The sequence below is a fragment of the Ictidomys tridecemlineatus genome, chromosome 4 (genome assembly GCF_052094955.1).
Source record: "Ictidomys tridecemlineatus isolate mIctTri1 chromosome 4, mIctTri1.hap1, whole genome shotgun sequence".
In the NCBI taxonomy this organism is placed as follows: Eukaryota; Metazoa; Chordata; class Mammalia; order Rodentia; family Sciuridae; genus Ictidomys; species Ictidomys tridecemlineatus.
The window spans coordinates 63,337,763-63,353,348 of record NC_135480.1 but is presented as its reverse complement, the minus strand read 5'-3'; the positions used below and the strand labels follow the sequence as shown (position 1 = coordinate 63,353,348).

At 48.4% G+C, this 15,586-nt stretch overlaps 1 protein-coding gene across 7 annotated transcripts in view; it reads left to right on the top strand.

Annotated features, from left to right (window-relative positions):
* Positions 1 to 14,140, top strand: part of Arrb1 (arrestin beta 1) — an 87,891-nt gene extending 73,751 nt beyond the window's left edge. For 5 of the 7 annotated variants that reach the window (XM_005323202.3, XM_040284955.2, XM_021725096.3 and 2 more), the window contains 3 exons: positions 1,191 to 1,261; positions 2,051 to 2,102; positions 3,426 to 14,140. In XM_005323202.3, the coding sequence (XP_005323259.1) occupies positions 1,191 to 1,261; positions 2,051 to 2,102; positions 3,426 to 3,537 (235 nt within the window). In that variant the 3' untranslated portion in view covers positions 3,538 to 14,140. The other 2 variants (XM_078046682.1, XM_078046681.1) reach the window with 2 other exon arrangements.
* Positions 14,141 to 15,586: the final 1,446 nt, after the last annotated feature.

The window sequence follows — 15,586 nt, the reverse complement described above, 5'->3', positions numbered from 1 at the left end:
TGGAGGGGAAGTACTGGTTCTGACAGGCTCACGCTTCACAGTTTAACCAGATCTTTTACCTACAATGTCTGCTGGAAATTCCAGTGCTTCTAGAAGGTAGGCGTTGTTCTCCCATGTTTCCAGATGAGCTGAGTGGGACTCAAGGCTGTAAAGTCCTCCACCAATGAGAGGGAGGCTGGCAGAGCCTTTCTGATGGCATAACTTGTGCCCTAACCACGCCAGTCCCTGTCCCTTCACCCTTCCCAGCTGCCTTGAGCAACAAAACCAATAAATGTGGCTATGCCTGGAGGCACTCAGGGTTTGGGGGGTGTCCTAGGGTGATGGCACCCAAGCTGAAAGATGCCTTCAGGGCTGCTTCTGTCAGTCTCAATTCTGCTGTTGTCACAGTAGTTAAGGGAGTGAATTATGGAGCCAGAATTTTCCATCACTTACAATTAATAGTTGTATGTAAGAGACTTTAATTTCCTTGTGCCTCAGTTTCCCAATCCATACATTGGGGGTGAATAATAGGGTTGTTATAAGGATTAAATGAGTTCCTCTAAGGAAGGGGCTTAGAACAGTCGTGGCACAGTCACGCCATGCAAATGTCTGCTTTTATTATTCTGTCAGGAGCAAGGGAGAGAGGCCTTGTCAGAGGCACTGGCCGGTGGTCAGTTCTTCCCCATAGCCCCTCCCCTCCATCTTTCACAAGGCTTCCAGACTCTGTGCATGGTATAGATAGCCCTAGTCCTGGGCCTTCATAGTGCTACATCCAGATTTCACAGTGCCAGGAGCTTCTTGAGGCATGGAGAGATGGAGCAAGGGCAGGAGGGGTCCCATCCAGGAGTTGGGAAGGGCAGTGTCAGGGAAAGTTGGGTGACTGTGATGACTTGAGGTGGGCAAGGTCCCGGAGCACTGCAAGAGCCACCCCGTGACCACAGGGCACACTGCCCTGGGTACTCCTTTCCCACCCTATATCTGCTTCTGGCCCATGGAATCCAGGGATTCTTCTCAGGATAAGGGAGGTTTCTATTTCCTTCTGGAAGCAGGAGAGCAGGTCTCCTAGTTCAACTCCTAGAGAGACAGATACTCACTGTAGTGTGGTGGATCTCCCTCTAACACAGCTCTCCCAGTTTTCAGACGGACAGGGCACTGGGGCTCACAGCCTGAGGCTTGGCCCAGGGCTCACTGTGTTTGGGTCTGTGTTTCAGCGATGTGGCTGTGGAACTGCCCTTCACCTTAATGCACCCTAAGCCCAAAGAGGAACCCCCACATCGGGAAGGTAAGCAGGTCCTGTGGGTCATTGGGGTGGGGGGATTCCAGAGAGCTAGTTTCCTCCTCCACCAGGTTACCCCCTCATCCTACATCCCTCTGAGCTAGCCTTCAGCCTAGTGTCATCCTTTCCCAAGCTCCCCAGGTCTTTTGTGGGGCCCACCACTCATATTTGCTTCTGATCTGCTAGGAGTCAGTGAGTGCTGGCTCCTGCCTCTGTGAGAGAGGAAGAGAGAAAGTTCATTGCCAGGCATCCAGGGATGGGCTGGGGCCTGTCTGGAAGTGGGGGAAGGAGCCACACAGATGAGATGACCTGTTGATACAGCATTTCCTTTTTAAATTTTTTCTTTCCCCAATTGATAACGGAGTGTTTACACTTCTTTGGATCTAAGGCTGCTTCCCAAGGGACTGCGTGTTGCATATACAAAGGCAAACAGTGGTCTCACGATTAAGCTGAAATGTGAAATGTCATTGATTCTTTACACTCCAAATTCAGAGAGGTTAAAATGTGAAAAACAAATAAAAGCAACAAAACCCAGACCCTCTTAGAAAAACTTACGCAAGCTGGAAATGAATTTGTCATGTTGGAGACCTATCCCGGGAGCACAGGATCAGAGGTTCAAATCTGCTGGGACTGCAGTGGGCATCCAGGACCCTCCCTGTACCCTCCTGCCTTTAAGATGATTTGGGGTGTTTCAAGACCTGGGATGAGCTCCCTTTTGTCCCCCCCCCCCCATCTTAGCCGGTCTGTCCCCAATTCCACACTAACCCCTGGGCACCTTGCCCTCACTGTGTTCAGTTCCAGAGAACGAGGCGCCAGTAGACACAAATCTCATAGAACTTGATACAAAGTAAGCCAAACCCTGCCTGCGGATGTTTCGGGGGCGGGCCAGGGGGCGGGGCGGAGGGTCATTTGCATATATGCTTATTAACCCTTGAGGATCAGCTGGTCTAACCCCGTCTGCTGAGAGCCACCTCTGCTCGCCTCTTCAGCAACCCGCTTGCCTGCATGTGACTTGAAGGACCCTCCGTGCCTGTTCCTCTTCCTCCTGCCTTGGTGGGGTCTGTCTTCCTCCCTCATCCTTGCACGTCCGTCCGTCCGTCCGTCCTTCAGTCCATCAGTCCATCCACAGCGCCTGCTGGCCTCACAGGGCTGGTCAGGGCCCTGGGCTTGGCTCTCCTCTCGGCTCTCACCAACCCATGGAGGCAGGCTGAGGGGTGGGGAAGGGTCTGGGTCCCGTTGCATCTGACTCCTGGGGACCCCCCAGTGCAGATTTCCCTGCAGTGAAAGGCCTTGGTGGCACTGGACAGTGGCTGCCGGGGGAGGACCTGGGCCTGCTGCACGAATCATCTCCAGGGCCAAGCAGCTTTCTTGCTCCAGCTGCAAAAGCCACCCTCCCTTGTACCCCAGGAGAAATGTGGGATATGGGGACTCCAGCATACCTTGAGGATGACCCATATGTGGCTGGCTCCATGGGGCAGGGGACATTTTGTGGGTCCCTACCTGGTCTTAAGTGTGGCTGGCTTTTATGCCAGAAAGGAAGCAGCCCTTAGTCCTGCACCCTGCTCAGGTACCCCTTCCCCTATCCCCCTTCCTCTGCCCCTGTGTAGATTTGCTAGCTCCCCTATCCCAGTCCCTCTCCTACCCAGGATCCCTGACGGCAGCATGTGAGTGACACTTTTCTGGAGAAAGGGCCTTTGTGGCTTTCTCTCCATTAAGCCAGCCCCACTGCTCTCTGGAATGCTACCTAGGGGTAGTTTTTTGGGTGAGTGGGTGGGTTTCTTGGGCTTGCTCTTGAGGGATTCATAATACACTGTGAGGATGTGGTGGTCTGGCCTATCATGGTGGGATGATTTCTACCTCTGCCAGAGAACCACACTACTCCCTGTATTTGACATGCCCCCACCCCCTCCAGAGTTAGGGTCCTTTCCTAGGCCTTAGGCACAAGAGTCAAGTTCGTGACCCCCTTGGCACTTTTCAATTTCTCCAAATCCAGTTGTGACTATCCCCAGAGCCTTTCTGCCCCAGGTTGGCCCCAGAGGCCAGAGACCTTGGGGAGTGTGGTTCTGTCCTGGGTCCCTCTGTGTCACATGTGGTCAAGCCTGTGGATACGACCTCTCTCCTTCTCCCTGCCCTTGCTAGCATGCCACGTTGTCCTTGTTTCTCCCTGCAGCGATGATGACATTGTGTTTGAGGACTTTGCTCGCCAGAGACTGAAAGGCCTGAAGGACGACAAGGAGGAAGAGGAGGATGGCACCGGCTCTCCACACCTCAATAACAGATAGACTGGCGGCCCGCGCCCAGCAGCTCCGGGCCGCTCTCTTGCACTAGGATGCTTACTTGTCTTCTTCCTGTTCTGGTTTCCCTCCCCTTTGTTCTTCCAATTTCAACTAGGGGACCCCAAGTGGTCTTCCTGGTCACGGTGATGAACCTCTGGCCTCAGGATTGGCCCCACATCACCATGCCAACAGTGCACCACCTTCACCTCTCTCTGCGGTCACCGCTCCACCCCACCCTCTTTTCATGCTCATTCCCACAGAGGCCACCACAGCCCTGGCCTTAGGATTGGGCTTGAGATGGGGAGTGGGAAGGGCAGGGTGGGGCTGGAGGGGCTCTGTCTTAGTGGGTGTGAGGGCTCGGAGGAGTGGGCATGAGGGCTCAAGACACATGAGAAGATGTCCCCAGTTCTACCTGGTAATGGTTCTGGCAGCTAAAAGATGACTATATTGAAGGCCACCCCCTCCCAACTGGAGGGGCAGAACCATGGAGAGATTCTCAATGCCTTTTTGCAGTTTGGACCCACCAAAGACCTCTCCCCCTCCACCTTTCTCCTTGTCCTGTGTCCCTGTGTCTGATAGTGGCATTGGTGAAGCTCGTGAGCTCATAGACCCAGGAGTGGAGAAAAGCAATGAAATGACTTCCTTACCAGCAGACACCTAGATGGAGGCGAGCCGTGTCAACTAGCCAGTTTTCTTTGGGACTTGCCAGGATGAGCACCTTAGCTGCCTTGTGTTGTGGTGGTGATGGGGGGACTGGGTTCTCACATGCACAAAGGTGGGGCTCTTCAAGCACTAGCCCCTGCAGAGGGAGTTTCTGATGGGGCTTGCAGAGGTGGGCAGAGGTGGGAAGTTGAGCCTCCCCTTCTCCCTTCCTTCACAGACTTAAGACTTTTTTATCACCAGGATCAAGGTGGGAGGTCCAGGGACAGCTGAGGCCACCAGCGTCCCCCTCTTTCTCCCTGTAATCTTCCATGACTAGGCTGGGTTGGCCCTACAGCTGGGGAGAGTGGCCACTGTCAAAGGCAGTCCTTCCCCAGAAGGTAGTAGGCTCCATCAAGATGCCTTCCTGCAAAGGGAAAGAGGCTGTGCTTCTTTCCTTGGGGGAATGGAGACCCTAGTAGTTCCCAGTGTCAAAGGTACCTAATACCCATTGGCTGGTGTTGGTGTGATTGAGAACTGGGGCCTTTCCCAGGGCAATGGGGCAGACATAGTGATAAGTGGCAAGTATTGAAAGGTATCCTTGTCTGGTCTTTAATGCTAACTTGCTGTATGATCTTAGGCAAGTTTCTTCCCCTCTCTGGGCCTCAGTTCCCCACTGGAAAACTCGGGGACTTCTGGCTTTGAAAATTTGTGAACATTTGAGCTCTGGTCTGCTGGGTGGAGCCAGGGCTGCTTCCTGTTCCATTGGCTTCTAGAGGGGATTCACAGACCTCAGAAGCAACAGGATCCAAGAGAGCTTCTGTCCAAATTCTGGGCCTAGAAAGACCCTTTTTGGGCTCCCGGGGTATCACCTGATGTCAAACCTTGACCATAGCCTGCATGAACTGCTCTGCCCTAAGGCCTGGGTTTGCTGAGACTTGATGGGGGGCTTGTGATAGGTTCTGCAGGGCTTCACAGCCCCCGGAAGATGTGGGCAACATGAGATTTACCAGGCAAATATACTAATTAGCAGAACGAGGGGGATTTCTTCTCAATTTCTGCTTACTTCTGTCTTGGTCCCATATTTTCCTGAAAAGGGAGACAACACGACTTTTTATACAAGTTGGATCCCAACTCTTTCCAACCCGGCACCTCTGGGGATGAGCTGCACAAACCTTTCCCCATGGTGAAATGACTGTCACCAGCCTGGCCCCATGCCTGTTAAATCTCATGAATGCTCAACTCAAGGGAACTCCTTCCTAGGTCAGAACCAGGTCAACTGGGGGCAGTCACATTATCCAGGCCAGTCCCATGGTCCTAGCAGCAGGTCCCCCAGGCATCCAGCCCCTGCTGGAACTGGGTCACTGTGGAGCTGGACGCACAGAGCATGTACCCTTCAGTGTCTTCCTCTGAAACTTGGGGCTGGTACAAGACCCTTTAGCATTGGGGGTAACTTCTCCCCTCAAATATCTTTTCCCCCATCCCTAACATGCACACAGAAATTTTGTCAGGCTGGTTTTTGAAGCTTCCTGCTTTTCAATATCACACTTGTAGGGATTTTTCCAGTATTAATTGAAATTTCTCCAGCTGCAGGGGAGTACCAGGGCACTATCTTTTTGCTCTTTGAGCCAGGACTGCACAAGGACAATGGTAAAGTGTAGTTGAATTCAGCTTCACCATTCTTTGCTGACAGTTTCTGTGCTCTATGCCCACCCTTGGTGGCACAGAGATGGGTCTATCCCAGGCTCTGTTCCTGGCATTGCATCCAGGGCTGGTTCATAGAGTGCCTTGATGTGAGTTAGAACACAGTGCCCTGCCAGAGGGACTCAGACCACCGCAGAATGCACAGGCCTGTGAGTGTCACACAGGTTGGATTTGGTTCCACGTGCCTATTGGCCAGGTGCCCCTCTACTCAGCTTTGTGCTACAGCCCTGAGAGACACAGGCCAAAGCATTTCTGTGGTCTCTTCTTGAAGAGGAGGACCCATATCATCTTTCCAGGTTTCTGGTCAGCTCCAGGCACCATCTCTGAACTCAGCATCTAGACATGACCCAGTACTTCTCTGCAGGGCCCCTCTCCACCCTGGAGTCAGCCTGGCCAGGTGACACCTTGGAGTGATAGTGGGGGTGGGGAAGCCTTACTAGGCCCCAGGACCAACCCTCAGTACTGGCTCTTGTTATGCCAAGTGTTTGGGGCCTGTGCTTGCCAAGCAGCCCACTTCCCAGTGGGTCATGGGGCTGGCAGGATGTTGCCAATCTGGGCAGGAAGGAAGAACTTGGCCTGGGTGAAGCTGCACAAAGCAGAGGGCCAGCTGGGCTTCCTCAGCACCTAGCCCAGAGAGGAGTTCAGTCTTGGGAAGACAAGGACTGAGTCCTTTGGCTGGACCCCAGGGCCTTCTCAGCCTCGAAGCCCAGATAAGCTAGAGTGGGCTTGCCCTGGTTCTGGTCCAGCTGGCTCCCACTCGGTGCAGCGGAAGCAATGCCAGGGCTGAACAGTGCCCAGGGCTGCTTCTCAGGCCTGGCTGTCACCAACCAGTTGGGTTGCCTTGAGCAAGTCCCACACCTTCAGTCTCAGCTTCCCTAACTAAAATGGTACAGAACTTCCTTCCCTGCCTGACTTAGGAAATGGCTGCGAGATGAAAACCAGTGGCCCACACTCCTATAAGTTGCAAACAGCCACCAGGTGTGACCTGCAACTTCAAGAGCATGACCCAAGGTCACACAGGAAGTTAACTGTGCGCCAACCCACCTCCCGCTGGTCTTCATCTCTGGCCCTGCTTCTCACTTAGGTAACTGTCAACCAGAATGAGAAGCAGCCAATTTGGCCTTGGTGACCCAGCTGAGAGAGAAATGCAGACACTATTTGGAAACACCATGATCACCGACAAGCAACCAAGACAGAAAAGATGTGCATATTTTCAGTGATTGGGGAACAGGGGGGGTTCTTGGACCCTTCCAGGCCTATAGTCCCCCACATCTCCCACCTCTCAGACCCCACAGAGGTCAAGAAGGCTTGGTACGGAACCCACCATTGCTCTGTAAAAGAAATCCAAGGGTGAGGGGAAATAGAAATTGCCTACTCCTGGCCCTCAAAGTAAAAGGCCCCATCAGGATCAACAGAGCTTCCTGGTGACACTTGAGAGGGCCCTGGGCCCAGGGAAAGCCCAGATCTCTTGCCCTGAGCCCTGAGCCCCTGCTGATCCTCTCCCAGTGGTTTCAGCAGCCCAGAGAGGCAGCTTGCCTCCTGCCAGTGCCAAGGGCCTGGGCACGCCCTACCCATCCAATCTTGAACTCTTTTAGGGTCCAATCTTGAACTCCTACAGGGTCTCATGGATGCAGGCCTATGCCTGTCCTGACATTTTTCTTTTTAAAATCAACAGGGACCAAAAGAGGCTCCCCTCATACTACTCCCTCATACAGCCTGCCTGGTGCAAGCAGTGCCGTCTCCTTTCTCTCCCTCCTTGACTGAAGAAGCCACGCTGTGGGGCAGACCCCACCTGGCTGCTCCTGCAGGCTCACCGCACAGTAGTGAGAGGCCATGTGGAAGGGGGTGCACCCTCCCCCAACATTCTCTCCCAACTTGTCACCCCAAAATGGAAATCAAAGCACAGGTCCCTGGGACCCATGATCCGTAGACACTGATAGTGGCTTTCCAGCCAGTTCCACAGGGTACCGTGGAACTCCCACAGGGCCTCGTCAGCAGCTCTACGGGAGGAAGGTGGGGGCAAAGGCTGAGTCTCCAGCCCTCCCCACTTCCCACTTCACCAGAACAACTCTGCTTTTCTCTCTCTTGCCTGTTGTGGTTTCACTTTAAAAAATTTTGTTTTGAAGAAAAACTTCAAACCACCATTCTGAGGTTTGATCTTAGACCAGCAAGCACAGAGTCTATCCTTGCTTTTCATGTTGGCATGGCTTGGGCTTTCCAATTCAAAGTGTCTTCATATTGGAGCTTGGGTCTCCCAGACCAAGGCCCAAGTGTATGCTTACACACACGGGTGCACGCGCAGACACATTTCATGTTTTGTTTTGTTTTTTAACCCACCCACCCCGAAGCTCTGGCCTGGGTTTGACTTGGGCAGGGGCTGGTGATCAGAAAGGTTAGGGCTTAACCTAGGCCACATGGGAGACCATGGAGCAAGGGAACAGGCCCAATCCCCACCCAGGACTTTGTCTCCAACCCCTGTGTGACACCCTACTTCCCAGCCCAGGCCCTCAGGATGTCAGGAGGATCAGGGTGACCGGAGAAGGAGAATCTAGAGCCAGGTTCAACTACATACAGTGAGAGAGATGGACACCCAGGTTCACACAAAGGCATACTGAACGAGGACTTTATGACCAAAGTCTCTTCTCTGAGGCCAGGAGTCCCCCAGAGACCTTTTAAGCACCAAGTTTCCTTGAGTAATTCCAGTAGGATTCTATTACCACAATTGTGACCAACCAAGCATGTGGACAACAGGAGATTTTGTGCCCCAAAAGAGGCTGGCCCCCTCAGGAGGTCGCCTGAATTCTTTCTCTGCCTACCTGCCCCTCTGCCCAGGCCCCTCGTGGGCACTCAATAGCAGGTGGGTACTTTTGGACCAGCCCATGGCACAAAATCCCACCTCCCAGGACATTCTAGATGTGAATGTGAAGCTCGGGGCACTGCAAGCCACATGGCATGGGAGAAAGAGCGTGCCATTGGATACTTTATGTTCAACCTGTGCCCTTGGAGATCCTGCTGGCCTCAGTTTCTACATGTGTAAAATGGGGCCAGTACCAGGTTGTGCTCACCTTCATAGGGATTATTGCAAGGGCCACAGGGAGGCGTGTAGGTGAGGAGGGAGTATGAAATGGCAGCATATGAGAGGTGCCTTACAAACTTGGGGTGAGGTCCTGTCCTGGGTGACTGATCTGCAGAGCCCCCAGGGAACAGGTGCAGAATGTACTGTCCCCCTGGGCAGCTGTGCTCAGCAGTGAGGTCTGGTCACAGATGCTCTGGGACTCCCTCTTCCTATGAGTGAGCCTGTGAGTCCTGGGCTGGTGGAGGACAGGTGGCTGGGTGGGTCTCCAGGTCTGTGGCCCTTCTGTGAAGTGACTGTCGGTTATTCTGTGGCCCTCCCACTCCTGGACCCCCTCCAGGTGAATTGGCTGCACCTGTGGCATTCCTTAGTTCGTCAGATAAGTTATTCCAGTTTATTCAACTCCAACAGAACAAATGAACAAGAGAACCACAAGGAGGAGGCCAATAAAGGTCTTTTGTGACAGAAGATGCTGCTGTCCTTTTATTTCTGTCTCCTAAGCTCCTGGCAGGACAGAGAGCAGGAAGTGCTGTCCTGCTGCCCTGCTGCCCCGGACAAGGTTTGCTGCCTTCTTCCCTTGTCTGGCCCCAAATCCAACCTGGTCCTTATAGCCCTTCTGCTGCCAAGAACTTCCTTCCTGTCCAGTCCTGCCATTGTCCAGCATGGGAGAAGCTGCTGAGCCTCTGATCCCTCTCAGAACCCACGGGACGCCAGAGCCCTTGGGTGAGACCCTTCTTCTATCTTTAACTCCACTGCGCTCATTTGGAGTCAGTCCTAAGCCCTGCCTTAGCTCCGGCTCTTGTTCTTTTCCCATCTCTTGTTCTTCCTGGACTTCTTCCTGAGGTAACTTCGAGTTTTGAAGCCTTCCCTGCCACCTAGGCTAACAGAACGCATGGAGAAGTAGGGATCTATGTGAGGAAGAGTTCACATTTTTCCTGGTACTGAGGATTAAACCCAAAGGTGCTTAATGAGCCACCTCCCCAGCCCTTCTTATTTTTCATTTTGAGAAAGGGACAGGGCCTCATTAAGTTGCTGAGGCTGCCTTCGAACCTGCGATCCTCCTGCCTCAGCCTCCTGAGTTGCTGGGATTACAAGCATGTGCCATCGTGCCCAGCAGGCCGATCGCCTCTTGACACAACAATAACAACAAAATCAACATTGTATAGAGGATTATAACAGGATCCAGAGTCTACACAATATAACTTTCACAATGTCCAGAACACAACCTGAAATTACTCAACATACAAGGAACCAGGAAACTAGTGACAGAAAACTAGCCTCCATCAACCGATGCCAACTTAGGACTTAGAATTCTGTTTCAAATTAACACAAAAGACTTTGAAGTGGCAATTATAACTTGAAATGGATGGGACAATCATTGTTTACAGCAGAGAGATGAAAACATAAAAAAATATATAGAAATTTTAGAATTAAAAAATGTAATATCTGAAATAAAATATTCACTGGATGGATTCATAGCAAAATGGAAGTGGTAGAGAAAAGATTTAGTGACCTTGAGATAGACCAATAGATGTTATATCTGGAAAAAAAAAGAAAAAAAGTTGAAAAAATGAACAGAGCCTCAGGGACCTGTGGAACACCACCTTAGGGTCTGAGATTCATTGTCATTTGACTCCAGAAAAAAGGAAAAAATGACTGTTGAGGAAATAATGGCAAAATTGGGGAAAGACACAGATTCACATATTCAAGAAGCTAAACGTTAAACCCCAAGCAAGTTAAACTCAAAGAAAACCACACAGATACCTATGATAAAATTGCATATAATGAAATCAAAGATAAATAAAAACAAAAAAATTCCTAGAGAAAATAACACATTCTTGTATGTCTTTCCATTCAAAGAATTGCCATCAGAAATTCTCAATTTAAAAACACAGGAACCAGAAGGATGTGAAACAGGTTTAAAGTGGTAAAAGAAAAGAATTTTCAACTTATAAATATCCTTCAAGGCGAATGCAAAATATGGAGTTTCTTTTTCTTTGTTTTCTTTTTTTCTCCCTGCCTCACTCTCACCCAGTGCTGGGATTGAACCCAGGACCTTAGTTCATGCTAGATCTACCACTGAGCTAGACCTCCCTCCCGTACGGATTATCAGTGGAGGAAAACTAAGAAATTGTCGCCAGCAGACCAACTCTAAAAAAGAATCCTAAACAAAATTATTGAGGTTGAGCCAATCATGGTGGCACACACCTATATTCCCAGCTACTGCAGAGGCTGAGGCAGGAGGATTCCCGGTTTGAGGCCAGCCTCAGCAATTTAGTGAGTCCCTGTCAAAAATAAAAAGGGATGGGGATATAGTTCAGAGTTAGAACTGTTGCCTAGCTTGTGTAGAACCTGGGTTCAATCCCCAGTACTGAAAAGAAAAATTAGGTTGAAGGAAATTGATGCCAGAGATAAACCCAGATCTTCAGGAATTAAGAGCACAGAGATGGTAACTATTTGAGTAAAAATAAAAAATATGTATGACTATTGAAAGGAAAAACTATAAAACTTTTGATGGGGGCTTATCAAATAAGTAGAAATATATATGACAACTATAAGAGACAATACATGAAATATACATGGCAACTAGAATGTGAAGATAAAGAGATTTATTTGGTTCATAAGTTTTCTATATTATGCTTGAAATGGTACAATACTAACCCTAAGTAGACTGTGAAAGGTTGCATATGTACATTGTGATCCCTAGAGCAACAACAACAAAAAAATAGAGCCCAAAATACAAATTAAAATAGAAAAAAAACAGACTAAAAATTATTCAAATGCTCTCTTTAAAAAAAGGCAGGAAAGCCAAGACAACAACAAAAATAAACAGATTGGAAAAACAGAAAAATAAAGATGGTGAGGTGTCCCCCAAAAGCTCACGTGAGACAATGCAAGATGGTTCAGAGAAGAAATGATTGGGTTACAAGAGCCTCAGCTCAGCTAGTGAATTAATCATCTGATGGGATTAATTGAGTGGTAACTGATGGCTGGTGGGGTGTAGCTGGAGGAGGTGCGTCCCTGGGGGGAGGTGTGTCCCTTGGGGGAGCCTTTGGGGTATATCTTTGTATCTGGCTAGTGGAGTCTCTCTCTTTGCTTTCTGATCATCATGTGAGCTGTTTCCCTCTGCCACATTCTCCTGCCATAATGTTCAGCCTCATCTTGATCCCTGAGTTAGCAGTCTGTGGACTGAGATACTCTGAAACCAGGAGCCCTCAAATAAACTTCCTCCTCTACAGTTGTTCTGGTCGGGTCCTTTAGTCTCAGCAGAGAAAAGGCTGACTAAAACATAGTAAAACCAACCATATCAATAACTACATTAAATGAAAATGGTCTAAATACAATAATTAAAGAACAGAGACTGTCAGATTGAATTGAAAACATGATCTAACTATATGTGGTCCACAAGAAACCCACTTTAAATGTAAGACATAGGTTGATTGCAAAAGGATGAAGAAGATCTACGATACAAAAAAGCAATCAAAAGAAAGTTGAAAAGCCCAAGTTAATATCTGGCATAGTAGACTTCAAAACAAGGGATAAAGAAGGACAGATATAATAATAAAAGTGTCTTACCAAGAGGACATAATAATACTAAAAGTAGAGGCATCTGATCATGATGCTTCCAAATACATGAAGCCCAAGGTGGTAGAACTGAGAGCAGAAATCTACAAACCTGGAACAATCCTGTCTTGGTAACTACTAGAGAAAGGGGAGGAAATGTTGCTGAGCACACAGACTTGAGCACCCATATCAGTTAATTTGACCTAACTGACATTATAGGATATTTTACCTCAAAACAATAGAACGTGCATTCATTTTAAGTGCATAGTAATTAACTATTCATCAAGAAGGACCATCTTGGGCTGGGGATGTGGCTCAAGCGGTAAGGCGCTCACCTGGCATGCGTGGGGCACTGGGTTCGATCCTCAGCACCACATTAAAAAAAAATAAAAATAAAAATGAAGATGTTTGAAGATGTTGTGTCCACCGAAAACTGAAAAATAAATATTAAAAGTTCTCTCTCTATATATATTCTCTCTCTCTCTTAAAAAAAAAGAAGGACCATCTTCTGAGCTTTTCAACAAAACCTTAACAAAGCAAAAGAAACTTAAGTCACAAAAAGCAGATTCTCTGATCACACCAGAAATAAACTAGAAATAAAAAACTGAAAGGTATCTGGAAAGTTTGTCCATATTTGGAAATCAAGCAACAATTTTAAATGGGCCCAGCAGAAAATCACAAGGAAATTTAGAACAAATATTAGAATTAACTGAAAATTGAAAACAAGCATTCAGATTTAGGAGATGTAGCTGAAAACATGATTATCTCAATATATGCAGAGAAGGGCATCTGACAAAATTCAGTATTGATTCCTGATCACAAAAACCTCCTTAACCTGACAAAGGACATCTGTGAAAACACTCCAGCCAACATCACAGCTAATGCTGAGAGGTATTGTCCCTTAAGGTAGAGACTAGGCCAGAAGGATCACCCACCATTCCTTCCCAACATCAGACCGGAGGTCTCGCCAGTGCAGAAGGAAGCACAAGAGTCAAAGGGAAGACTGATTGTAAAGGAGGAAAGATTGTCTCTATTCACAGACAACTCCATTATCTCATTAAAAATACCAAGAAATCTAAAAAAAAAAAAAAAAAAAAAAGAGCAGGGGAGTGATTTTTGGAGGCTGATAGAACTATTCCCTATCTTAGTCATCAAAATGATAGACCCAACCTGATCTTTTATTAAATTGGGAGCCATCTTGCCACAAAGCCATGAAAAGCTAATTTCGGCTTTACTATAAATTACTGCAAACTCTGAACCTGCTTGGAATGCCTGCCCGTGCCTTGAACTCACCCATGCCTGGTTCTCTGACCAGATAGCAGCCCTCTCTGAAACTTTAGTGACACCTCATAAATATTGGCCTTCCCTGGCCAGACAACGACCCTCTCTGAGGCTCTAATGGTCTTCATAAATTCTGATGTTGGAGCCAGCAAAAAAAAAAAAATGTAAACTACCATTAGTGTGATGCTTGTCAGAGTTCTGTTATCTGTAACCCCCCTTTTGTGTAACTTTCTGGGCTATAAAGCTGGGCTGTAGGAAAGCTGGGGCTGCTGTCTTGTTCCTGCCGTTTTGGGAGGAAAAGGCAGTCCGGCCGGTCGAAATAATAAGCTTGCTTTAATTTGATTTTAATTGGAGTCAGTGGTCTTTTCTTGCGTCCTGGTCTAACAAAAACTCACAGAACTGCCTGGTGCGGCAGCTTACACTTGTAATCCCAGTGATTTAGGAGGCTGAGGCAGGAGGATCGTGAGTTCAAAGCCAGCCTCAGCAACTTAGCAAGACCCTATCTCAAAATAAAACTTAAAAAGAGCTGGGGATATGGCTCAGTGGTTAAGTGCTCCAGGGTTCAATCCCACGTACCAAAAAAAAAAAAAAATCCCTCATAGAACTGCATGCCAAAATGTAGATTTTATGCTGTACAAATTTCAAAAATCAGGAACAGAGAAAGAAACTGAACAACATAGAGTTCACAGCTGTGAACAGTATTTATAGAGCATGCGCCATTTGCTGGCTTTTGTGCTGGGACCTAAAGATGATAAGATAGATAGATCAGACAATCCTTTCCTTCAAATTGCTCACAAATTCACTGGAACGAGGAACAAGGATGAAGGTTTAGATTTGCTGGTGAGGGTGACTGCAAATGGGACCCTGCGCTCACAGCATGCTTCCTACGGGAAGTAATGCTAGGACTGTTTTGAGAGAATGATAAGGAGGTAGTAGGTAGGTGAGGGGGGCTATGAACATTTCAGGTAGAAGGGCAGCTCCTGGGGAACCTCTAAGGGTGAGACAACCTGGGACCTCTAGGAAACTGTAAGGGCTTTGTGTAGTTGGGGTAAAGGGAACTGGAGGAGTTTGCAGGAAATTGGACCTGAGGGAGGGGGTTACAGAAAAATCAATCCAAAGGGCTTGGCTTATATCCAAAAGAGAGTGGGAGGGGTTTTAGGCAGGGCAGTGACAGGATTAGATTCATGCATTTCCAGGATCTGTAGGATTGAAGAAGCCGCAGGCAGGGGTATCAGGGAGCAAACTAGTCGTGAGATCCACAAAAGAGATGCAGAGGCTGGGGGTGGGGTGGGGTGGGGTGGTGAATTTAGAAGGACAGATTGGAAAGGTGTTTGGAGATAGAATGGTGAGAACTTGCCTTCTACCCAACTTTGGAGCATTTGGTCTCAGCACCTTCACACTGACCACTTCTGCCTGAATTGATTTTTCCTAGGCTTTTGACATAACAGGTTCCTTTTCCATTCTTTAGGGTAGGTTGCCTTCTCAGAGGGTCTTCCTCCCATTCAGAGGAGACCCTTCCCTGTCACTCTCATTTTGCCCTGTTTATTTCTCTTATAAGAAGGATCTTGCTTATTCATTTACTTGTTTACTGTCCAAGAGCCTGACTCTGGCCAAGTGACCTTGAATAAGTTGTCCATATGCCTTAGTTTCTTCATCTGTAAAGTAGGAATAATAATACCCACCTCACAGAATTGTCATCAGGGTAAAATGGATTAATACAAGTAAAGTGCCTAGAACCCCATTTTGCCCTGGGGATTGAACTCAAGGAGCTGCACCACTGAGCTACATATCTAA